The sequence below is a fragment of the Oncorhynchus keta genome, unplaced genomic scaffold (genome assembly GCF_023373465.1).
Source record: "Oncorhynchus keta strain PuntledgeMale-10-30-2019 unplaced genomic scaffold, Oket_V2 Un_contig_2237_pilon_pilon, whole genome shotgun sequence".
In the NCBI taxonomy this organism is placed as follows: domain Eukaryota; kingdom Metazoa; phylum Chordata; class Actinopteri; order Salmoniformes; family Salmonidae; genus Oncorhynchus; species Oncorhynchus keta.
The window spans coordinates 350,888-376,148 of NW_026282881.1; the positions used below are offsets into that span (position 1 = coordinate 350,888).

General features: G+C 44.9%; 1 protein-coding gene and 1 long non-coding RNA gene across 2 annotated transcripts in view; both read right to left on the minus strand.

Moving 5' to 3' along the window:
- Positions 1 to 7,791: 7,791 nt before the first annotated feature.
- The window catches only part of LOC118381809 (nodal modulator 1-like), a 37,288-nt gene continuing 19,818 nt past the window's right edge, over positions 7,792 to 25,261 (minus strand). Inside the window, 18 exon segments of the mRNA XM_052505100.1 lie at positions 7,792 to 9,512; positions 9,745 to 9,837; positions 10,117 to 10,236; positions 15,721 to 15,822; positions 17,754 to 17,948; positions 18,182 to 18,323; positions 18,655 to 18,782; positions 19,004 to 19,117; positions 19,425 to 19,551; positions 19,852 to 20,011; positions 20,794 to 21,095; positions 21,506 to 21,601; positions 21,694 to 21,757; positions 21,935 to 22,022; positions 23,646 to 23,782; positions 24,085 to 24,216; positions 24,581 to 24,722; positions 25,056 to 25,233. Of these exon segments, the coding sequence (XP_052361060.1) occupies positions 9,381 to 9,512; positions 9,745 to 9,837; positions 10,117 to 10,236; positions 15,721 to 15,822; positions 17,754 to 17,948; positions 18,182 to 18,323; positions 18,655 to 18,782; positions 19,004 to 19,117; positions 19,425 to 19,551; positions 19,852 to 20,011; positions 20,794 to 21,095; positions 21,506 to 21,601; positions 21,694 to 21,757; positions 21,935 to 22,022; positions 23,646 to 23,782; positions 24,085 to 24,216; positions 24,581 to 24,722; positions 25,056 to 25,233 (2,452 nt within the window). The 3' untranslated portion in view covers positions 7,792 to 9,380.
- Positions 12,591 to 15,631, minus strand: LOC127921402 (uncharacterized). The gene is made up of 4 exons (XR_008108983.1): positions 15,418 to 15,631; positions 15,148 to 15,372; positions 14,868 to 15,057; positions 12,591 to 14,834 (listed from the first exon to the last, which is right to left on the minus strand). It is a non-coding gene; the product is annotated as an uncharacterized LOC127921402 (long non-coding RNA).

Consider the following 25,261-nt stretch of genomic DNA (forward strand, 5'->3'; position numbering starts at 1 on the left):
CTGGGTTTTACCTGCCCTGGTTGCGTAATCGATATGCTGATAGAATTTAGGGAGTCTTGTTTTCAGATTAGCCTTGTTAAAATCCCCAGCTACAATGAATGCAGCCTCAGGATATGTGGTTTCCAGTTTACATAGAGTCAAATAAAGTTCGTTAAGGCCCATCGATGTGTCTGCTCGGCGGGGGAATATATACGGCTGTGATTATAATCGAAGATTTCCCTTGGTAGATAATGCGGTCGACATTTGATTGTGAGGAATTCTAAGTCAGGTGAACAGAAGGACTTGAGTTCCTGTATGTTGTTATGATCACACCACGTCTCGTTAATCATAAGGCATACCCCCCCGCCCCTCTTCTTACCAGGAAGATGCTTGTTTCTGTCGGCGCGATGAGTGAAGAATCCAGCTGGCTGCACCGATTCCGTTAGCCATGTTTCCGTGAAGCCAAAGAACGTTACAGTCTCTGATGTCTCTCTGGAATGCTACCCTTGCTCGGATTTCATCAACCTTGTTGTCAAGAGACTGGACATTGGTGAGTAGTATGCTAGGCAATGGTGCGCGATGTGCCCGTCTCCAGAGCCTGACCAGAAGACCGCTTCGTTTGCCCCTTTTACGGCGTCATGTTTAGGGTCGCCGGCTGGGATCCGATCCATTGTCCTGGGTGGAAGGCAAAACGCAGGATCCGCTTCGGGAGAGTCATATTCCTGGTCGTAATGATGGTGAGTTGACGTTGCTCTTATATTCAGTAGTTCCTCCTGACTGTATGTAATGAAATCTAAGATTACATGGGGTACCAATGTTAGAAATAACACGTAAAAAAACAAAATACTGCATAGTTTCCTAGAAACGCGAAGCGAGGCGGCCATCTCTGTCGGCACCGGAAGTTATCTTTGCCATCTTTGGTACAGGAACAATGGTGGCCATCTTGAAGCATGTGTGGACAGCGGACTGGGTTAGGGAGTGATTGAATATGTCTGTAAACACACCAGCCAGCTGGTCTGTGCATGCTCTAAGGATGCGGCTAGGGATGTCATCTGTGCCAGCAGCCTTGCGAGGGTTAACACGTTTAAATGTCTTACTCACTTTGGCCACAGTTAAGGAGAGGGGGGCCTGCAGTCCTTGGTAGTGGGCCACATCGGTGGCACTGTATTATCCTCAAAGCGGGCAAAGGAGGTGTTTAGCTTTTCTGGAAGCAAGACATCATTGTCCGTGACGTCGCTGGTTTTCTTTTTGTAGTCCGCAATTGCCTGTAGACCCTGCCACATACGTTTCGTTCCTGGGCCATTGAATTGCAACTCCATTTCACATTTTCCAGTCCATGTGATCAAAACAATCTTGAAGTGTGGATTGTTCCGATTGTTCAGACCAGCGTTGAATGGTTCTAGTCATGGGTACATCCTGTTTGAGTTTCTGCCAATAGGACGGTACAAGCAAGATGGAGTCGTGGTCGGATTTGCCGAAGGGAGGGCCAGGTAGGGCCTTGTATACATCGCGGAAGTTAGAGTAGCAGTGGTCCAGTGTTTTGCTCGAGCCGATACAACAGTCAATGTGCTGGTAGAATTTAGGTAGTCTTGTTCTCAAATTAGCTTTGTTGAAATGTCCAGCTACAATACATGCAGTCTCAGGATATATGGTTTCCAGTTTACATAGAGTGCAGTGAAGTTCTTTCAGGGCCGTCGAGGTATCTGCTTGGGGGTATACACAGCTGTGACTATAATCGAAGAGAATTCTCTTGGGAGATAATGCGGTCTGCATTTGATTTTAAGGAATTCTAGGACAGGTGAACAAAAGGACTTAAGTTCCTGTATGTTGTTATTGTTACACCATGAGCCGTTAATCATGAGGCATACACCCCCACCCTTCTTCTTACCAGAGAGATGTTTGTTTCTGTCTGCAAAATGCATGAAGAAACACAGTGGCTGTACCGACTCTGACAACATATCTTGATTGAGCCATGTTTCCGTGAAACAGAGAATGTTACAATCTCTGATGTCCCTCTGGAAGGCAACTCGTGCCCTAATTTCGTCCACCTTGTTGACAAGAGACTGGACATTGGCAACTAACATGCTCGGAAAAGGTGGGTGGTGTGCTCGCCTTCTAAGTCTAACCAGGAGACCGCTCCTTCTGCCTCTCCTGCGGCGACGACATTGTTTTGGGTCGGCCTCTGGGATTATATCCAATGTCCAGGGTGGAGGTCCGAACAAAGGATTCGCTTCGGGAAAGAAATATTCCTGGTCGTAATGTTGGTAAATTGATGTCACTCTTATATCCAATAGTTCTTCCCAGCCGTGTGTAATAACACTTAAGATTTTCTGGGCTAACAATGTAAGAAATAATACATAAAAAAAACTAATTACTGCATAGTTTCCTAAGGACTTGAAGCGAGGCGACCATCTCTGTCGGCGCCATCTCAATATCAGAGGCAGCTGGTGATAACCATTACCCTTCCTTCCCAGATCAACCCCTCTACAAGTCATGTCTGTCTGTCATCATCCTTCTATGAATATTCCCTATATAGTCCACTACTTCTGACCAGAGGCCGAAGTGCTATTGTAGGGAACAGGGTGCCATTTGGGATGCTACTAATGTCTCCACTTCACTCCACTCAGTTCTCCATGACTCTCTCGTCAAGTGTCTGGTATTAATGTGTCACTGTGTTTTGTGTCCCCCTCTTTTTCCCTGCGATGACTTGTGTCTGGGTGAACGTGTTGTGACTGACTGGGACTGAATGAGTCAGTGAGTGAGTGAGTGAGTGAGTGAGTGAGTGAGTGGTTTTGAGAGAGAGAGAGAGAGAGAGAGAGAGAGAGAGAGTGAGAGAGAGTGAGTGAGAGAGAGAGTTTTGAGTGTGAGAGAGAGAGTGTGAGGCAGTGTGACTGGGTTTTGTGTGTGGTGTGTGTGTGTGTGTGTGTGTGTGTGTGTGTGTGTGTGTGTGTGTGTGCGTGTGCGTGCGTGCGTGCGTGCGTGCGTGTAGGAGGGTGTGAGGCAGGGTGTGACGGAGCACCGAATGCTGGCTGGCAGTGGGTATAGCGGTCGTCTGAGGCAAACAGGGCTGGTTTCTGTGTGCGTGTGTGAGTAGGGGTCGTCTGAGGCATGCATGTCATGTAACACTTTGGCAAAAACAACGATGTAATGGGAGAGACAGATGTTCAAAATGGCCCAGTGCAATTTGAAAAGTGTCACCATCATGCAATTCTATACGTAAATAGATGAAGAGCAAATGGTGATAAATGCTACTCTTCTTTAATACGCAGTGTCGTTATCCACCCATACTATTTGATAGCTTAATCAGAGTAATAAAACCACACTGTGCAGAACAGAACTGCACTTCCATGGCACGATGACATCATCGGATCCCATCTCTCCCACCAACATGCTTCCTCTCAGCACTATAAATGCATGAAAATGAAAAAGGTAAACAGATACAACATGCAATTTTCCATCGAGGATATTTGATAGTTAATTAAAGTAACAAAAACCATAGCAGAATTGAAACAGTGTTTAGCTCGTGTCCTACTCTGGGCTGCTGCAGACTTACATGACATGATGACATCACCAGATCCCACCGCTCCCACCAGCATGCTTCCTCTCAGCACTAACCCAGGGATGGTTTGTATCTCCTCTCCTGCTCTGACACAGACAGAGGCTGCACCCCAAAAAGCAGCCTATACCTATTTAGTGCACTACTTTTGACCAGAGCGCTATGGCCCTGGGTCAAAAGTAGTGCACTATAAAGGGAATATAATGTCAGTTGAGACACAGAGGGACAGAGAGGGAGTGGAGTTGCCCACGGTGACTAATAGGCTGTATTTCAGAGGGGAATTACAGTAGTCCAGAGAGGAGAGCAGTTTAATCCACCAAACCATTACAGCCCTGCAGACTGGAGTTACATCCCAAAGGGAACCCTGTTCCCTACATATTGCACTATTTTGACCAGTGCCCTATGGGCAAGCCTATGGGTTCTGATCAAAAGTAGTGTACTATATCGGGAATAAGATGCTATTTGGAATGTAGACTGGGACGTAGGGTAGCAATGAGAGAGCTCTCAGACACCAGCCATCATTTTCACAGGCTGAGGACCATCAGACAGACCTGGGTCCAAATAGTATTCAAAATATTTGATGTACGTTGACTTAGCATTTGCTCCAGCCTGCCTGGAAAGACAGATGGGCAGGGTTTGGGTTTGCACTTCTGGGACTATTCCATTGTTTCCATTGGGCCGGGCTAGCTTTGACAGCATTTGAAACATTTTGGATGCTATTTGAAGCCAGGTCTGGCTAAGGGCTATCAGCTCTACCCTCAGTGGGGAAACTGTAAGCTTGAGGGAGAGGTCAGCAGTGCAGGGGCCAGGGATAAGGCTGGTCATGGTGGGGATGGAACGAACACATGCTGTACCTGTTCTTTTCACTCTGTCATTTAGGTTAGTATTGTAGTTACTTCAATGTTGTTGATCCATCCTTAGTTTTCTCCTATCACAGCCATTTAACTGTAACTGGTTTAAAATCACCATTGGCCTCATGGTGAAATCACTGAGTGGTTTCCTTCCTCTCTGTCAACTGAGTTAGGAAGGACGCCTGTATCGTTGTAGTGACTGGGTGTATTGATTAAATCAAATCAAATTTGATTTGTCACATGCGCTGAATGCAACAGCCTTACCGTACAATGCTTATTTACAAGCCCTTAACCAAGAGAGAAGACTAAGAAAATATTTGCTAAATAAACTAAAGTAAAAAAATATATATAATAACGAGGCTATATACAAGGGGTATCGGCACCGAGTCAACGTGAGTTGGTACGGGTTAGTCGAGGTAATTGAGGTAATATGTACATGTAGTTAAGGGTAAAGTGACTATGCATAGATCATAAACAGTGAGTAGCAGCCGTGTAAAAAAGAGGGTGAATGCAAATAGTCAGGGTAGCCATTTGATTAGCTGTTCAGCAGTGAGGGGTAAAGGTGTTATAAGGAGCCTCTTGGACCTAGACTTGGCGCTCCGGTACCGCTTCCCATGCGGTAGCAGAGAGAACAAACAATCTATGACTTGGGTGACTGGAGTCTATGACCTTCCTCTGACACCGCCTCGTACAGGTCCTGGATGGCAGGAAGCTTGGCCCGGTGAAATACTGACCTTCTGAAGCGCCTTGCGGTCGGTCGGATGCCGAGCAGTTGCCATACCAAGCACTGATGTAACCAGTCAGGATGCTCTCGACGGTGAAGCTGTTGAACTTGAGTTGAGGATCTGAGGACCTATGCCAAATCTTTTCAGTCTCATGTGGGAGAATAGGTGTCGTAGTGCCCTTTGCCAGACTGTCTTGGTGTGTTTGAACCATAAACTTTTGTTGGTGATGTGGACACAACTACAGCCCTCTCGATGTGAATGGAGCCGTGCTCGGCCCTCCTTTTCCTGTAGTCCACAATCAGCTCCTTTGTCTTGCTCACATTGAGGGAGAGGTTGTTGTCCTGACACCCCACTGACAGGTTTCTGACCTCCTCCCTATAGACTGTCTCATTGTTGTTGGTGATCAGGCCTACCCCCGTTGTCTCGTCGGCAAACTTAATGATGGTGTTGGAGTGGTGCATGGCCACGCAGTTGTTGGTGAACAGGGAGTACAGGAGGGGACTAAACAAGCACCACTGAGGGGCCCCCATGTTGAGGATCAGCGTGGCAGATGTGTTGTTGCATTACCACCTGGGGGCGGCCCGTCAGGAAGTCCAGGATCCAGCTGCAGAGGGAGGTGTTTAGTCCCAGGGTCATTAGCTTAGTGATGAGCTTTGTGGGCACTGTGGAGTTGAACACTGAGCTGTAGTAAATGAACAGCATTCTCACGTAGGTGTTCCTTTTGTCCAGTTGTGAAAGGACGTGTGGAGTGCAATAGAGATTGTCATCTGTGGATCTGTTGGGGCGGTATGCGAATTAGAGTGGATCTAGGGTTTCTTGGATGATGGTGTTGATGTGAGCCATGAGCACCCTTTCAAAGCACTTCACGGCTACAAACATGAGTGCTACGGGTCGGTAGTTATTAAGGCAGGTTACCTTGGAGTATTTGGGCACAGGGACTATGGTGGTCTGCTTAAAACATGTAGGTATTAGACTCATTCAGGGAGAGGTTAAACATGTCAGTGAAGATACTTTCCAGTTGGTCAGCGCATGCTCCAAGTACACGTCCTGGCAATCCGTCTGACCCTGTGGCCTTGTGAATGTTGACCTGTTTAAAGGTCTTACATTGGCTACGGAGAGCGTGATCACACAGTCGTCCAGAACAGCTGGTGCTCTCGTGCATGCTTCAGTGTTGCTTGCCTCGAAAAGTAATTTATCTCGTCTGGTAGGCTCGTGTCACTGGGCCATGCTCCATGCTCAAAGGGATATTCAATGTCTGCTTAATTTTTACCCATCTACCAATAGGTGCCATTCCGTGTGAGGCTTAGGAAAGGCTCACTGGTCTTTTTCGTTGAATCTGTGCTTGAAATTCACTACTCAGTTGAGGGACTTTGCAGATAATTGTATGTGTGGGGTACAGAGATGGGGTAGTCATTCAAAAATCGTATTAAATTTGAGTTATTATTGCACAGTGAGTCCATGCAACTTATTATGTGACTTAAGCACATTTTTACTACAGAAGTTATTTAGGCTTTTGCCTAAAAACACAATTCCACTTTGACATTATGGGTCGATTGTGTGTAAACCAGTGACCCAAATTTGACATTTAATCCATTTTAAATGCAGGATGTAACAACAAAATGCAGAAATTCAAGGGGGATACTTTCTTGCATTTTCTGAAGACACTGTACATGACATAGGCTTAAATACAACACACATATGGCATGAAATCACAAGGTGTATGTGTAATTACACAGTACCCAAGGTCACCTGGAACTTTTGTCCTTGCGTCTGCCCACTTGAAAACACAACTCAACAATGGACATGATTCTCATAGCGTAGAAAAGAAGCCTTGACTGTATCGATCAATCGTTTCCTAACCCAACACTGCCCCCCAGAGACATGGTGATGACACAACACCACGAGTTGTACAAAGCATTAGAAACATCTTTCCATGACAGACAGGTGAAAGCTATGATCTCTTATTGATGTCACTTGTCAATCAGTGTAGTAAAAGTGGAGGAAACAGGTTCATTAAAGATTTTTAAGCCTAGGAACAATTGAGACATGGACTGCATGTGTGCCATTCAGAGGGTAAATGGGTAAGACAAAATATTTAAGTGCCTTTGAACAGGGTATGGTAGTAGGTACCAAGCTACCGGTTTGAGTCAAGAACAGCAACGCAGCTGGGTTCACACTCAACAGTTTCTCATGTCTTATCAAGAATGGTTCCACCATCCAAAGGACATCCAGCCAACTTGACACAATTGTGGGAAGCATTGGAGTCAACATGGGCCAGCATCCCTGTAGAACACAACACCTTGTAGAGTCCATGCTACGACAACATTGGGGCTATTCTGAGGGAAAAAGGGGAACAACTTAATATTAGGATGTTCCTGATGTTTTGTACACTCAGGGTATACAACAACTTGGTAGGTGCAGTGAAATGTGTCGTTTTACGGGGTCAGACATAATAGTACGGTGCCCCGAGGCAAATTAAGTACCTTGCTTAAGGGCACATAGACAGATTTTTCATCTTGTCAGCTTGGGTATTCGACCCAGCAACCTTTTGGTTAGTGGCCCAACACTAACCGTTAGCAGTCGCTTCTATCCAAAGCAACATACATTTGTTGCATGGCTCCAGGGGGAAATCGAACCCAGGACAGTTGCACACAGCTCTACAAACTGAGCCAAATAGGAGCACATTTTTCCATGTCAGATTTTATTTATCATTAATTTCACACAGATCAGTCTCTTCAACCCGACTCTCTCCGGCAACCATAACCTAATTGGAATATGTTTCAACTCAGTAAAGAGCCTGTTCATCTTTTTCTTTAAAATTGGCCATAACTAACTAAGAACAGGAGAATAGCATACCATGTAGAAAAAGAGATTGGTTCAGGTGGTTCCATTTCACATTCAGCATTAATATTACCACGAGTAGAAACTTGGATGAACCAATGACATTTTCTTCAGTAATTATTTATGATCACATATTTTATTTTAGCTTAAGGCAACGTGAGGTCAAGACAAACATTGTACTGCAAATCCTAAACTTACAAGTGAATTTTCACTTAGTCATGCATTGATGTCAATGGGAAAACCTGTAAAGATTTGACTCTAAAAGTGAAAGTTAGGATTCGTCCCGGAATTCGTTGAGGAAATATCTCCTCGTACGTAGTAGATACTTGTCTGATACATTTACACTAGTTGCCGTTGCCTTCAGATAGCTTGCATACCATGAAATCTGACTGTTTATTTTCTCAAAAACACAAACACACCATAAAATAAATTTGCTACCAAACTGCTCATCATTCACATCAGACAAATAAAATGTTAATAAATTAATAATTATCACTAACAAAAAGTTATACCCCTACAGCTCCCTACCCGAAATCTTAATTTCTTATCTTGTTACTGTAATGATTAACCCTAACCCTTCCAAACCCTTAGACCGCCCCCCACCCTCAACCCACCCACTCTCCCTGAGCAAACTGACAGACCAACACATAAAATCCACCACAGCCTGTCGAACCCATTATAGAAACATGACATAACAATTCATGACCATTATGACAAACCATTCCATACTAGAGCCAGGAGTTTATTCAGACCATGTGATCTGACCAGGAACCATTTATAGTCCAACATCTGGTCAGGTCATGTGGTCAAGGAAAATAACTCCTGGCCCTCCTTATGACAGTGACTTGCAGTGACTTGAACAGTTGGCTGAATTGGATGTGATTCAAATGAATGCCATTGCACGTCATAGTAAATTACTTGTCATGAACAGTTTGTCACTTTTATAACGAGTTATAAAGCTTTCATGATGCATCGTTACCACAAAGCATGACCCTGAAACCCAAAATCCCCATGAATCCCACATTGACAAAACCACCTCCCTTAAGACCTCCAGTTGATTTTTTTTCTCTCAATTGACAATTCATTCATTACAAATGTAAAAAAAAGCAACATTGGCTCATATTCATATCGACAAAATGAATTGTTCTTAATATTTCTGATGAGTGAGTGTTCTATAAAATGAAGGAGTCCCACAGAACAGAACTACACAGCCAGTCTTCCATAGAACCCATGCAGAGCCTGGTTGGCTATGGGTATAGTACGGTAAAGTATGCAAATGAAATGGCCCTATCCCCTACATAGTGCACTACTCTCATAGGGTTCTGGTCAAAAGTAGTGCACTATACATGGAACAAGGTGGCATTTCAGACACAGCATGTCTGTGGTTCCTGTTGGGGTAGTTTACATGCTAGATGTTAGGTCTGTGGATCATGTGCGTCGGGTCTTCTGTCTCTTGGCCTGGCGTTTGGCCTCGTCCAGGGCAGCGTTGTCCCCACCGGCCTGGCTCAGGCTACGCACCCCCTGCAGACGGCTCACCAGCTGCAGCAGCAGGGGGATCACCTGGGGAGAGACAGGGCGTTAAAAAAGGGTGAGGTGACACTTTATATTGTCTTCCATGTACTGAAATGCCATGAAGATTCTACACACACACACACGCACACGAACACGAACACGCACACATTTATACATACATACGCAATAGGAGGTCTGCTTGAACATTTACCAGACCACTCAATTACAGTACATTGGATACATGACACATGGCTATGCAATAGGAGTGTAGGCAGTGTACCTTCTCATGGTTGTAGGCTGCCAGCAGGAGCAGTAGAGTGAGGGGTAGAGCTATGTAGGAGCCCTGGGCTACGTCCTGGTCAGGAACTTTACGCTGTGATGAAGAACATCACATTGGGTTCTCATTCATTATTCAGAAGAAACACAGTGCAGGCTTTTATTTATCACTGTAATGAGAATATTTTAAAATGTATTACATTAGTTGTAGGATGAACTAGGATGAAGTTGCCTGCAGATGCTGATCTGTTTTGTGCTTTCCCACATCATGGATAAGGTTAGAATGTGGAAAGGGTAAGCTGATCTTAGATCTGTGGCTGCGGAGAACTTCTAGCTGGAGGATTCAGCCCTGGCGGAGTAGGTACTGTGTACTTACATTGGGGTTGAAGGTCAAAGTGATGTGCTTATGGTAGCCTGTAGAGGTGAAGGAGACTTGGGGCAGAGAGAAGTCGTACTGGGAGCGAGACAGTGTGGAGTGCAGCATCAACACATAGGTCTGTATTGGGGGAGAGGACACACAACAAAAAGTATATTTATGGTGATGACATTAATATTAATTCCACTGACCCAGAGCCGCTGGATAAACCTATACTACTTTCTATTATCAGGCGAATAGCAACCATTAAAGGCCCAGTGCTGTCAAAATCCTGTTTTACTGTGTTTTCTATCATATTGTACAACAGCTGATGAAACTAAAACTGTATAAGTGTGACAGATGTGAGCAGTGAAATTTTCTGATAGTTGCTGGTTGAAAGAACAATTTACACAAGACATTATAAAATCAGCAGGTTTTGCTTGGGTGAAGTTAAATGGACCAATAAAGAGAGATTCAAACCTCTGCCAATAACATAGTTTTCAGGTTACACACACACACACACACACACACACACACACACACACACACACACACACACACACACGGCTTCACATTTGATTAAAAAATATAGAAAGTTATTTTTCACCTCCCAAAAACCAGAGGGAAAAAAATACATATTGTAATCAAAAACAACATTGTAAACAAAAACAAATCAAAAAGCACCGATATCAATGATAAAAAAAGGAAATGAGAATTTTTCCCCCCCAATTTAATGTTTGTATCATTTACAAGCAATCTGCTCTGCTCTGATTGAAATCTTTCCTCACCCACTGATCAAGTGGGAGTGGGGTTTAGAACTAAAAATCAGTTACTGTTGGTTAATACACTTGGAGAGACCATCATTCTATCACTATTTTGCATTGCTTTTGTATGACCTGTTAGGTTTCATTTCTACGGGGGAGGGGGGAGCGGCTGCACCATGACGGTTTGTACGTTTTTCAAATAAACTTCTCGGCCAATCAGGTTCATTAAGAGAGTAAGAGAGCCCCAGCCGTTCCCCATCCTCACTGGTCAAGCATACCCAACCTGTAGTCTGTGGTGTAAAATCAATGTTATGAATATGATAATGACCCATGTTTGTAGACCTGGATCTCCTGACTCGGCTATTTCAGCCACACCCGCTGCTGACAGGTGTATAAAATAGAACACAGAGCCATGCAATCTCCATAGACAAACATAGGCCAGAGATTAGCCTTACTGAAGAACCCATCACAGAATGCCACCTTCCCAAACAAGTCAGTTCGTCAACTTTCTGCCCTGCTAGAGCTGCCCTGGACAACTGTAAGTGCTGTTATTGTGAAGTGGAAATGTCTAGGAGCAACAACGGCTCTGACATGAAGTGGTAGGCTACACAAGCTTACAGAACAGGACCGCCAAGTCAGCACAATAACTGTTCGTCGGGAGAGTCACGAAATGGGTTTCCATGACTGAGCAGCCGCACACAATCCTAAGATCTCCATGCGCAATGCCGAGCGTCGGCTGGAGTGATGTAAAGCTCGCCACAACTGGACTCTGGAGCAGTGGAAACACGTTCTCTGGAGTGATGAATCACGCTTCACCATCTGGCAGTACGGCGGATGAATCTGGGTTTGGCGGATGCCAAGAGAACACTACCTGCCCCAATGCATAATGCCACCTGTAAAGTTTGGTGGAGGAGGAATAATGGTCTGGGGATGTTTTTCATGGTTCTGGATAGGCCCCTTAGTTCTATTGAAGGAAAATCTTAACGCTACAGCATACAATGACGTTCTAGACTATTCTGTGCTTTCAAATTTGTGGCAACAGTTTGGGGAAGGTCCTTTCCTGTTTCAGCATGACAATGCCCCTGTGCACAAAGCGAGGCCCATACAGAAAACTTGACTGGCCTGCATAGAGCCCTGGCCTCAACCTTTGGGATCAATTGGCACGTCGACTGGGAGCCAGGCCAATTTGCCCACCTCACTAATGCTTGTGGCTGGATGGAAGCAAGTCCCTGCAGCAATGTTCCAACATCTAGTGGAAGGCCTTCCCAGAAGAGTGGAGGCTGTTGTAGCAGCAAAGGGAGGACCAACACCATATTAACGCTCATGCTTTTGGAATGAGATGTTTGACAAGAAGGTGTCCACATATCAAATCTTTGGTGATATAGCGTATATTTGGGAGTAAACAGAGGGTACACATCTGTAGAAAGGTGAAAAGGAAGGAGCAGGAGTTCTGGAAACTCGCTGAATTTGCTTGGCGCTGACACAGATGATATTTAAATGATGTTACAGCTTGCCTTTGTTTTCCATTTTCCCTCCATCTACATCTTCCTGCTATGTCCTTCTGTAGCTCAGTCGGTAGAGCATGGCGCTTGTAACGCCAGGGTAGTGGGTTCGATCCCCGGGACCACCCATACGTAGAATGTATGCACACATGACTGTAAGTCGCTTTGGATAAAAGCGTCTGCTAAATGGCATATATTATTATTATTATTATTATTTATATATTATGTCAGTTCCATCTCCATGGTCACAAATAGCAAGTCCCAGACTGGACTCACTTGACAGCTCACATACAGAGACAGCAGTAGACCATGGAGATGTCCCGGGCCACTTTTACCAATGAAGAGAATGGGGCCGACATCTACGACGATGTCTACGAACAGCCCTACTATGAAACTCCAGACATGCCTCCGAACTGAGGATGCAGTGACCCAATGGAACCCACCACAGCCTGAACACTCAGAAGACCTGTTTGGTAATGGAGCCGACGCCTGTGAAGAGGTATTTCGACAGCGCAATTATGAAACTCGAGACACGTGTCTTGACTTGAGAACAGAGACTGAGGATGCTACCCCAGGGAGCACACCACAACCTGAACTCTCAGGTTCTGAGAGCTCATGGAGGAGACCCTTTGTTGTTGCTACAGCGTGTCTGGGGCTGCTGGGTCTTCTCCTATTGGCTGGGATCATCTATCCATCACATTTATACAGCCAACCTACAGAGGGAGAGAGACAGTTATATATTTATAAAAGCCTGCCGCTGTTACCACATCACGACCGAACAGAGATCCTGGAATGAGAGCTGACGTGACTGTCTGGCGAGAAAAGCAGACCTGGTGATCGTAAACAGCCAAGAGGAACAGGTAGTTCTCACTACATTTAACAAATGCATCTGGATTGGTCTGACGGAGAGGCCCTAGAAATGGGTTGACGACACAGCACTGACAACAGGCGCACACACACACACACACACATGCCTAATGATCATGCTGTTTAATCAGCTTCTTGATCTGCCACACCTGTCAGGTTGATGGATTATCTTGGCAAAGGAGAAATGTTCACCAACAGGGATATAAATACATTTGTGCAAAAAATGTGATAATAAGCTATTTGTGCGTATGGGAACATTTTGGGGTCTCTATTATTTCAGGTCATGAAACACGGGACAAACACTTTACATGTTGCGTTTATATTTTGTTCAGTATAGTTGAGCCATAATATGCTTGTGATGGGTTTGTAAAGACACAGTAGTTAAGTTTAACTTCTATACTACAGATGGCAAAGTAATTAATGAAGTTTTTTTTCTGGATCCAAATGGGGCTTAGGTGGTGGGTTCGGTGGGGGGTGTGACCAATGGTGCGGTCACCAACCAACATTTTAGAGGCCCTCGTGTTGTTGGCTGTGAAATGTAGCCGTTTTAAAATGGAGTGAATCAAACGTCACAACAAAATCAATGGGGGCCCCATGCGTCGTCAAAAATACTCTTCAAGGCATCATTTTTGGAATTTTAGATTCTCCCCGACTGTCTAGCTTTTATTTTGGTGATTGTTAGTTCTCAAAGATTGTTATAAAAATATAACGGTCCATTATCTTTTCTACATACTTAATATCTGGTTTAAGTCGTTAAAGTTTACACTGAAAACGTTTTTCCATCCTGAAAAGTACTTCTAACTTTTTTGACATAGGCGGCCCGAAAACACACTTAGGCGGCCACCCAAGTCTTTTCGATACACAAAAAAAAGTGTTTATTTCTCTATAGATACATTCATCTACACTGTAGATGAATGTATCACATGATGAAATCTGAGCTGGTATTACTCTCAGAAAAAAATATATAGTGAATTTTCATAGAGTGAAGACCTCTACAATTGACTGTTATATCTTGAAAAAAAAACTTAATTAAGAAAATGTATTTTTATATGTTGTTAAACTGACAATCCCTCAATAAACAGATTCATTTTATTCTTGATTTCTCGGTTGGCTTCTGCTTTAATTGATAAAATATTGTTATTATTTAGATTTCTTTTCGTTTCTGGGAAGTGTATTACGACTTTGTTAAATATAATTTAAATAAGTTGTGATTTGATTTAAGTAATACCACTGACCCAGAAGAGCCATTTCTGGGTTGGGTACAGCAGTGCTTCAGGTCTCAGGAAGGAAGTAATGATGCTTCCTTGGCTATCAGCTACACACATTTCTAGCCCGCCTCATACCACCTTACATACTGAATGATAGCACATTTCTAGCCCGCCTTATACCACCATACATACTGAATGATAGCACATTTCTAGCCCGCCTTATACCACCATACATACTGAATGATAGCACATTTCTAGCCCGCCTTATACCACCATACATACTGAATGGTAGCACATTTCTAGCCCGCCTTATACCACCATACATACTGAATGATAGCACATTTCTAGCCCGCCTTATACCACCATACATACTGAATGATAGCACATTTCTAGCCCGCCTTATACCACCATACATACTGAATGATACACACCTTATACCACCATACATACTGAATGGTAGCACATTTCTAGCCCGCCTTATACCACCATACATACTGAATGGTAGCACATTTCTAGCCCGCCTTATACCACCATACATACTGAATGGTAGCACATTTCTAGCCCGCCTTATACCACCTTACATACTGAATGATAGCACATTTCTAGCCCGCCTTATACCACCTTACATACTGAATGGTAGCACATTTCTAGCCCGCCTTATACCACCATACATACTGAATGGTAGCACATTTCTAGCCCGCCTTATACCACCATACATACTGAATGATAGCACATTTCTAGCCCGCCTTATACCACCTTACATACTGAATGATAGCACATTTCTAGCCCGCCTTATACCACCTTACATACTGAATGATAGCACATTTCTAGCCCGCCTTATACCACCATACATACTGAATGATAGCACATTTCTAGCCCGCCTTATACCACCATACATACTGAATGATAGCACATTTCTAGCCCGCCTTATACCACCTTACATACTGAATGATAGCACATTTGTAGCCCGCCTTATACCACCATACATACTGAATGATAGCACATTTCTAGCCCGCCTTATACCACCATACATACTGAATGATAGCACATTTCTAGCCCGCCTTATACCACCATACATACTGAATGATAGCACATTTCTAGCCCGCCTTATACCACCTTACATACTGAATGATAGCACATTTCTAGCCCGCCTTATACCACCTTACATACTGAATGGTAGCACATTTCTAGCCCGCCTCATACCACCTTACATACTGAATGATAGCACATTTCTAGCCCGCCTTAAACACTGAATGATAGCACATTTCTGTAGCAGGTCCATACCTCTCCATCCCTGTCCAGAGGCGGGAAGTGAAAGAAGAGGGACTGTCCCAAAGACACACTGTTGATGGGGTTGTCAAGGTTGTCACTCTTATACAGCTTCACCTGCATGGGACAGGAGGAGAAATACAATTATATGGAGCCATAGAATTAAATAGAGGACTCTAGATGGATATAACTCGTTTTAGCATTAGTCCTCTATGTATGGAGCACATAAAGGTGTTGCTCAAAGTGGCATCACACAGTCACAACATTACATCAAACAGTTATATTTTGGCTTCATCTACGAATTAGTTCCTTATGGCACATTGAATATATTTTTGGGATTGAGATAAGTAGTTATGAGGTGATGTTATGAGTATTGTAGTGAGGGGATCTTACAGAGAGGGTGGGCAGGTGTTCTGGTGAGGTTTTATGGGTATTGTAGTGAGGGGATCTTACAGAGAGGGTGGGCAGGTGTTCTGGTGAGGTTTTATGGGTATGGTAGTGAGGGGATCTTACAGAGAGGGTGGGTAGGTGTTCTGGTGAGGTTTTATGGGTATTGTAGTGAGGGGATCTTACAGAGAGGGTGGGCAGGTGTTCTGGTGAGGTTTTATGGGTATTGTAGTGAGGGGATCTTACAGAGAGGGTGGGTAGGTGTTCTGGTGAGGTTTTATGGGTATTGTAGTGAGGGGATCTTACAGAGAGGGTGGGCAGGTGTTCTGGTGAGGTTTTATGGGTATTGTAGTGAGGGGATCTTACAGAGAGGGTGGGCAGGTGTTCTGGTGAGGTTTTATGGGTATTGTAGTGGGTATTATAGTGGGATCTTACAGAGAGGGTGGGTAGGTGTTCTGGTGAGGTTTTATGGGTATTATAGTGAGGGGATCTTACAGAGAGGGTGGGCAGGTGTTCTGGTGAGGTTTTATGGGTATTGTAGTGAGGGATCTTACAGAGAGGGTGGGTAGGTGTTCTGGTGAGGTTTTATGGGTATTGTAGTGATGGGGGGATCTTACAGAGAGGGTGGGGGGTGGTGTTTCTGGTGAGGTTTTATGGGTATTATAGTGAGTGGGATCTTACAGAGAGGGTGGGTAGGTGTTCTGGTGAGGTTTTATGGGTATTATAGTGAGGGGGATCTTACAGAGAGGGTGGGTAGGTGTTCTGGTGAGGTTTTATGGGTATTATAGTGAGGGGATCTTACAGAGAGGGTGGGTAGGTGTTCTGGTGAGGTTTTATGGGTATTATAGTGAGGGGATCTTACAGAGAGGGTGGGTAGGTGTTCTGGTGAGGTTTTATGGGTATTATAGTGAGGGGATCTTACAGAGAGGGTGGGTAGGTGTTCTGGTGAGGTTTTATGGGTATTGTAGTGAGGGGATCTTACAGAGAGGGTGGGTAGGTGTTCTGGTGAGGTTTTATGGGTATTATAGTGAGGGGATCTTACAGAGAGGGTGGGTAGGTGTTCTGGTGAGGTTTTATGGGTATTGTAGTGAGGGGATCTTACAGAGAGGGTGGGTAGGTGTTCTGGTGAGGTTTTATGGGTATTGTAGTGAGGGGATCTTACAGAGAGGGTGGGTAGGTGTTCTGGTGAGGTTTTATGGGTATTATAGTGAGGGGATCTTACAGAGAGGGTGGGCAGGTGTTCTGGTGAGGTTTTATGGGTATTGTAGTGAGGGGATCTTACAGAGAGGGTGGGTAGGTGTTCTGGTGAGGTTTTATGGGTATTATAGTGAGGGGATCTTACACAGAGAGGGTGGGGTTTTATGGGTATGGTGTTCTGGTGAGGTTTTATGGGTATGGGTAGTAGTGGGATCTTACAGAGAGGGTGGGTTTTAGGTGTTCTGGTGAGGTTTTATGGGTATTGTAGTGAGGGGATCTTACAGAGAGGGTGGGTAGGTGTTCTGGTGAGGTTTTATGGGTATGGTAGTGAGGGGATCTTACAGAGAGGGGGTGGGTAGGTGTTCTGGTGAGGTTTTATGGGTATTGTAGTGAGGGGATCTTACAGAGAGGGTGGGTAGGTGTTCTGGTGAGGTTTTATGGGTATTGTAGTGAGGGGATCTTACAGAGAGGGTGGGCAGGTGTTCTGGTGAGGTGATGATGTTCCCACTCAGGTCAAACTGGTTGATCTGCCTGAAGGCGATGATGTTGACTCCCACGATGTCGGTGCTCCCAACCTCTATGGAGCGGTGCTGAGGGAGGGCCCTCTCGATGTGGTCGTTGCCCTGTGCTCTCAGCTGGATCAGGTATCTACAGCCAGGCTGTGAGAGAAGCTCAAAGTTAGCAACACAAAAATAATAGCAGAGCTATTAGATATTGCCACAGAAGTGTGAGGGATATCAAACACAATGACCCCATCTCCACAAAGTAACTCTTACAAATGTATTGTATCTGTTATGTCTATGTAGGCTTCATAACTATTTTACATGCTTGTATACAGGCTTTATAACTGTTTTATGTGGCTCTGATGAAGCTTCAAAAAGGCCCGACTCACCAGCAGGCCCCTGAGCCTGAAGCGTCCCTCCTCGTCAGTGACTGTGTCCTCGCTGTAGATACTACACTCTGCCTGTCCCACTGCCTCCACTGACACGTCCCTCTCAGCATCTCCACTCAGGGACTGAACTGCCCCATAGCAGCTAGAAAGGAGGCAGTAAACCAGGAAACTGGTCAGACAGGCAGCCATTTTGGGGATCGATAGGACAAATAATTACACACACACACACTGACATTTTGGGGATGGGACTGTTACACTCCTTGTCAAGTAAGTCAGCAAGAACATGCCTGAATAAGATTTGTTACAATAAAAATAAGTGGCTAATGATGGTTTGGAGGAGGGGGGGGATTGAACATCATTCTGCCTTGTTTAGTACATTTTTGCAATTAGTTCAAAGCTCATTGGGTTTCACTCACTTTCTATGAAAAGTGCTACATAGATAAAGATCGATTTGATTGGCCCGTTTCTAGTACCTGTATGCGGTTTTGAATCCGGTGATGTCGATGCTGAGGTTCTGTCCCTCCTCGACGGTGATCATCTGAGAGGCTGGCTCAAACCTGAACTCCTTCATCATGGGCTTGAAGTAGTACTGGCCTGGGCTCTGAGGGGAGGAATGGAGGGATAGAAAGGAAGAACAGATGAGATGCAATCAATAAATGCTCCCTGCAGTGTTGCTGCACCAATCCAATCAGCACCAGTTCACATCACACAGAATATAGACTTCCACCTAGTAGCCCGGTGTGTTTAATAGTCAATCATTCAGGAGGAGGATAATACAGGGATGAAGTAGGTGTTGAGTTCAGTCAACATCAAGGTCCTTACCAAGTTGTTGAAGGTGAGGACACCAGTGTCCTGGGTGAGCAGGTTGGATCTGAACGATCCTCCACTGAGAGACAGCAGGACTCCAGACAGAGCGTGACCATCCTCTGACTTGATCTACGACACACAGAGAAAGATAGGAGATATGACAATGAACACACTGTATAAGACTATACAAACCCTGCCGCAGCCAAAACTATATTTAAGTTGCAGTTCGACACCAAGGCAAAATTCCAAAAGAACACTGTTGAATGGCAATATATTCGCAGAACAGACTCATCATCTATTTATTAAACAACCCTCACCCTACCAAAGGAGGGATAATGTTACTAATTAAACAAAAAACTGTGTTTTGCCAACAGGACAAAAGCTAATAAATGGCCTGTTCTTTCCACTGAGCCAGCTAGTAGTATGTGTTCTGTACCTTGAAGGTGACTCCAGCCAGGGCGAAGGCCTTGAAGTCTCCCTGGGTTCCCTCTACAGTGCTGAGGATGAAGCCCTCCTTACTGGCACTGACGTCATAGTGACGGTCACTGTGCAGGGGACCAACACTGGGGAGGGAGAAACGACCAATAGAAAGACATTTAGATTGACTTGTCTTACTGTACGTTTCCGACATATGTCACAATCAAGGAGCATTTATCAAACACCATGAGAAAACCTGCCTGAAGCTAATATAAAGCAACAAATATGTAACATGGTGGACATTTCAAGTGGATAGATTAAGACGCAAAGTGGTCAAATGTATTGTTAAAAAAACAACAACAAGAGCATGATTTGAACAAGCAACCCCAGCCTTACAGCTAACTCAGCAGTGACTGAGGTTATGGTTAGGGGATAGTCATGTATACCTGTAAGCCCCGTTCTCGTTGGTGGCGACGGTGATGAGGGGGGCCTTGGCTCCTCTCTCGGTGATGGAGATCTCCACCCCCTGCAGTTCTGGAGTCACTTGGCCCTCCAGGAACAGACCAGCGCGCCCTGCGATGTCCACCACACGCCCCGGACAAGACTCTGTGAGAAGGGGACAGAGTAAGAGAAGGCATATAGATTACCACTGGACACAGACAGAGTTTCATGGCCGGTGATGTCCACCATACGCCCTGGACAGATCTCTGTGGATGGGTTCTGGTAGGGGCAGAGAATAGGGAGTTACCATATATAAATATAGAGACAGACAAAAACAGGTTATACACCTGTGGTGGAAAATGACTCAGTGAGTCCCGTGTGATACTACTTAAGAGAATTGTCTCCTGCTATAAGTGTTTTTTTTTCTTTCTAACCTGATACAAATGTGTCTTCGTGTGACTTAGTCACAAGACTGGGCGTATAGCTAAGATCCGTTTGGGTGCGACGCCAGCATGTGAGACATCCCGTGTTTTTACTATCTGTGAGCTGTGATAAATGCAGTTAGATGATTGAGCCATCAACCTCGAGCCATCTTAAAATCTGCACAGACAAACCAATCGCCTTCTACACACTATGTTCCACCCCTGTATACACACATCTGCTAAACTGCCATGTAGACAAGAGGTTGTACTTTCTACAACAGCAGAGTGACAACTCTGTTCGTTGGGCTTTTAACTCTGCACTGTTGTGTGGATTGTTGACTGATCCATTTTTTTGCAAATCTTTAATTGTTGTTTGAAGAATCTACAGTCTCTCTTCCTTTTTGGTTAGAATTTCCACTCCACACCACACATAGAGATATGCAGACAGACACCATAGACCAAACACACACACACACACAATAACATAACACAAAAGAAGAGGATAACAAGGAAGTGAACTCTGACCTCCAGTGATAGTAGCCTCAATCTCCGGCGGATAGAAGAGCAGCTCCTTGGAGGAGGGAGTCACAGTTATCCTCTCCCCAGCCCTGGCCCAGTAAGAAAATTCATAGTGAAAGGGGCTGATGAGCTCATCAGCTCTCTCTTGGATGGGGGGCTGGCTGTCACTACCATCCTCAGCCTCTTGGGCGCGTCTCTCCCTCTCCTGGCGCCGCAGCTCGATCTCCTGCAGCTGCTGCTCCTGTCTCTGCTCCTCCAGGCTTCTCAGAGGGCCTAGGACCAGAGCTGGCTCAGACTCTATGGAGGATCTGATGGAGGACACATAAACAGTGTTTAGGTTAATACAGCAGGACCAGACTATGGACGACCTACAGGAGGAACACAGTGATAATAATTTGTTGTGGTTGTCATATTTAGAAAAACAATCAAGTAATTCATGTTTAAACCCTAATTCTGGAAATGCATGTAAATCTCCAACCTTTTTATGAATGATGTACACTGTATTGTTCTATGTAAATAGGTGGTTGCACACAGATTCACCCCTTTGAGTTAAAGGTATATTCTGTATACAGTACTGCTCAGCAAATCTTACATACAATCTCAGATATTCATCTTACAAACAAGGACAATGCCATCAGTCCACATTTTGCCTGGTTGTTTGGACATGGTAGAGTGAAGGTAGAGTGATAGCAGGTCTATAGAGGTGACGGGGACTAACTTGATGGTGACCGTGACATCTAGGATCTTATCAGTGGTGATTAGGCCAGTCATGTGATGTCTCACTGCAGTCAGGGTCAGGATAGTGGGGGCTGACCTGAAGGAGACATTTAGACAAGTAGAGTCATTCACTTTGGTGTGGCTATTTAAAAGGAAAACATAGAAATGGATCCAATAGAACACCCTTACGTGTCGTAAGTATAATAGTCCTGTTCGAATTGGTGGCAAGATCGAGGAGTCACTTTGTACACACCTGGCAAAAGCAAGATTAGATGATTAATAAGCATAAATATTTGACTCATGTATCTACCAGTAACCTACATTAACCTAGGTTAGTCTCAAAAAGACACATTTTATTTTCCAAAGAGAGGTCTTTCAGTAAGGATATTGAAGAGAATCAAAGACAAGTGAAAAGAAGAGTTTCTCCCACCAGGCTTGGAGAGACAGAAGCGGTTGACCCCCTTGGAGAGGTTATAGACGCCAACGTTCTCAGGCTTGCTGCCGTCCTGAAAGAACTCCTGCCAAGATACATAAATACACTCATTTAGACTTTCACCACAGCAACCACGATTATGTAATATGAGCTATTTAAAGGACCATTATGCTCAGCAATTCACTCATACTCTTCTTATCAGAGCAGCTGTCCAACAGTATGTGGACAGCTGCTCGTCGACCATCTCATTCCAAAATCATGGGCATTAATATGGAGTTGGTCCACCAATTGCTACTACAAAAAGCCTTCCAACTCTTCAGGGAATGCTTTCCACTAGATGTTGGAACATTGCTGCTGGACTTGCTTCCATTCTGCCACAAGAGCAATAGTGAGGTCGTCGGGCACTGATGTTGAAGCGTGATTCATCGCTCCAGAGAACGCGTTTCCACTGCTCCAAAAGGCCAATTGTGGCGAGCTTTACACCACTCCAGCCGTCTCTCGTCATTGCACATGCAGATCTTAGGCTCGTGTGTGGCTGCTCGGCCATGGAAACCCAATTCATGAAGCTCCCGACAAACAGTTTATTGTGCTGACGTTGCTTCCAGAGGCAGTTTGGAACTCGGTAGTGAGTGCTTAAACCGAGGACAGATTTAAAGGGCTACATGCATCAGGACTCTGCGGTCTTGTTCTGTGAGCTTGTGTGGCCTACCACTTCGTGTCTGAGCCGTTGTTGCTCCTAGACCTTTCCACTTCACAGTAACAGGACTTACATGCGGACTAGACCGCGTGCACACATGTTGATTTTGTCCATCCACACCAGACACGATAAGGATATGCAGGTTGAAATATCAAAACAATCTCTGAACCAACTAGATTCATTTGGGGACAGGTCGAAACACATGAAACATTCACTGCAATTTAGTTAGCTAGCTTGCTGTTGCTAGCTAATTTCTCCTAGGATATAAACATTGGGTTGTAATTTTACTTAAAACACACAAGGTCCTCTACTCCGACAATGAATCCACAGATAAAAGGGTAAACCGATCTCTTCAGGCTTCTTCTTCGGACTTTATATGGCAGCTGGCAACCAGCTTTAAGGTGCATTACCACCACAAACTGGACTGGAGTGTGGATCTCAGTTAAACTTTCAATCACCCATGTGTGTATATGCTCCTAAAAACCAATGAGGAAATGGGAGAGGCAGGACTTGCAGCACGTCAAGCTTCACAAAAAAAACTAGTTCTATTTTAGCACCTGGCTACGCAGACGCTCGTAAGCATCATGGGTGCAATGATTGAATAACGTATATATATATATATTTTGCAACGCACACAACGTGGGCGGTGTGGTCAGCATGTTACAGTTGACCGGGGCAGCTCTAGCAGGCTAACAGATTTCGACAACTGACTTGTTGGAAAGGTGGCATCGTATGACGGTGCCACGTTGAAAGTCACTGAGCTCTTCAATAAGGCCAAAGTTTGTCTATGGAGACTGCATGGCTGTGTGCTCGATTTTATACACCGGTCAGGAACAGGTATGGCTGAAATAGCCAAATCCACTGATTTAAAGAGGTATCCACATACACTTCACGGCCGAAAGTATGTATAACAAGCACAAACAGAAATACACACAACTACACATATGAACAAACCTAAAGACACACTCTCTCTGTCCCCTACACACAGCCCTCCCCTGTGTTACTACTGACCAGTGTGATGGCGTGGGACAGGGAGCAGCGGAGGATGTAGCCTATCTGTCTGAGCTCTACTCCCAGCACGTCAGAGTCCAGCACCTCCACCTCCACTGACTTGAGCTTCCAGCACCACTCCTCATGGGAGATACTCACTGGGAGGGAGGAGAGCAGAGCGTCAGAAAGTGAGACATTGCTACAATATTGACATAAGGACAAGACATACATAACCTAGCCTGAGAGACTGGAGTACAGCCTGACTTTAGTGTATGGATTTATTCTCTTACAACATTGACCATCCTATAACATACTTGTTCAGTAGACACTTAAGGGAAGAAAACTGAACGAAACGAGGAGCTACTAAAAAGATCTTGTCCAAAAATACATTTTTTTTTTCATAGCAACATTTTTTTTAAATACCTTTTGCCCCAATGAACATGACCCAGGAGGTCCGTACCTTTGTATTTGCCAGGCAGAACGTTGTCGAAGGAGATTTCCAAGGTGTCACCACTCCCTGAGAGGAGCACGCTCCTCCTCTCCCCCTGACGACTCACCGGCTGCAGGGTCACCGACAGGTCATCACAGTTCGCTGGGGGTCAAGAGGTCAAAGGTTATTCAATGTGGTAAAGCCGTGAAAATGAGACCGTCGCTGATTGGCTGTCTAACGAGGATGCTAGGACTAATAGAGTATTCAGATGGACTGTTTTCAGCGTTTGTCCTGACAATGACCCAGTTAGGCATCAAAACACACTCAGTCTGTCTAATAGAAAAGCACTTTTAACCATGACTGTCTTCATTCAACAGAAAATGCGCCCTACTGTTCCCTGTTGAATAAGAGTTACTTCTCCCTAAGGGGTTATTGTTAACCTTGAATTATTCCTACTTGACATCTAAACAGGAAATGTTCAGAGTGAGTCATAGACTAATGGGAGAGAGCTCCAGGGCAGGCTTACCCAGACAGTAGACCCTGCCCAAGATGGAGGCCATGAACTGGGTGAAGAGGAGGTCGGAGAGGGGCCTGTCCACCAGGGAAACCTCCAGAGCAGCAGGCTGCAGGGCCAAGCCAGCCTTTACCTCCGCCTCAGGAAGAGACACCTGCAGGGAAGGATGGAAGACAGGATGAAACGTTAGCCTAATTACAGCCAAGGTAAATGGAAAAATCCTGATTGGTCGTATTTTGAGGGTAACATCCCTAAGAGCTGATCTCACGTAAATAGGACTGGAAGAAGGATGAAGTTGCCCATACACACTGATCATAGATCACTTTAGTATGCTTTCTTCACCCTTATAGGGATATGATTCAGAGCAGCTACGCTGATCCTAGATATGGGCATAAGGGCAACTTCGCTCAATACAACCAAAGCCACCAAAATTCAAAAGCCACCAATTCATCTCATAGTCAGAACAAGCTGTATTTCTGTAACGTACGGTAACACTGTAGTCTCCAGGTTTGGCATGGAAGCAGAAGGCCCCCTGCTGGTCTGAGTCGGTGGTGCGGGTGGCGGTGTTGTCCTGTCCCAGGGGAGTGAGGGTCACCTTGTAACGCCCCTGCTGCTTCAGGCCCTCTGGCAGACGGGTGATAGCGATCTGACCACACACGCTGAACCTGGAGAGGGGGATGAGAATGACATTTA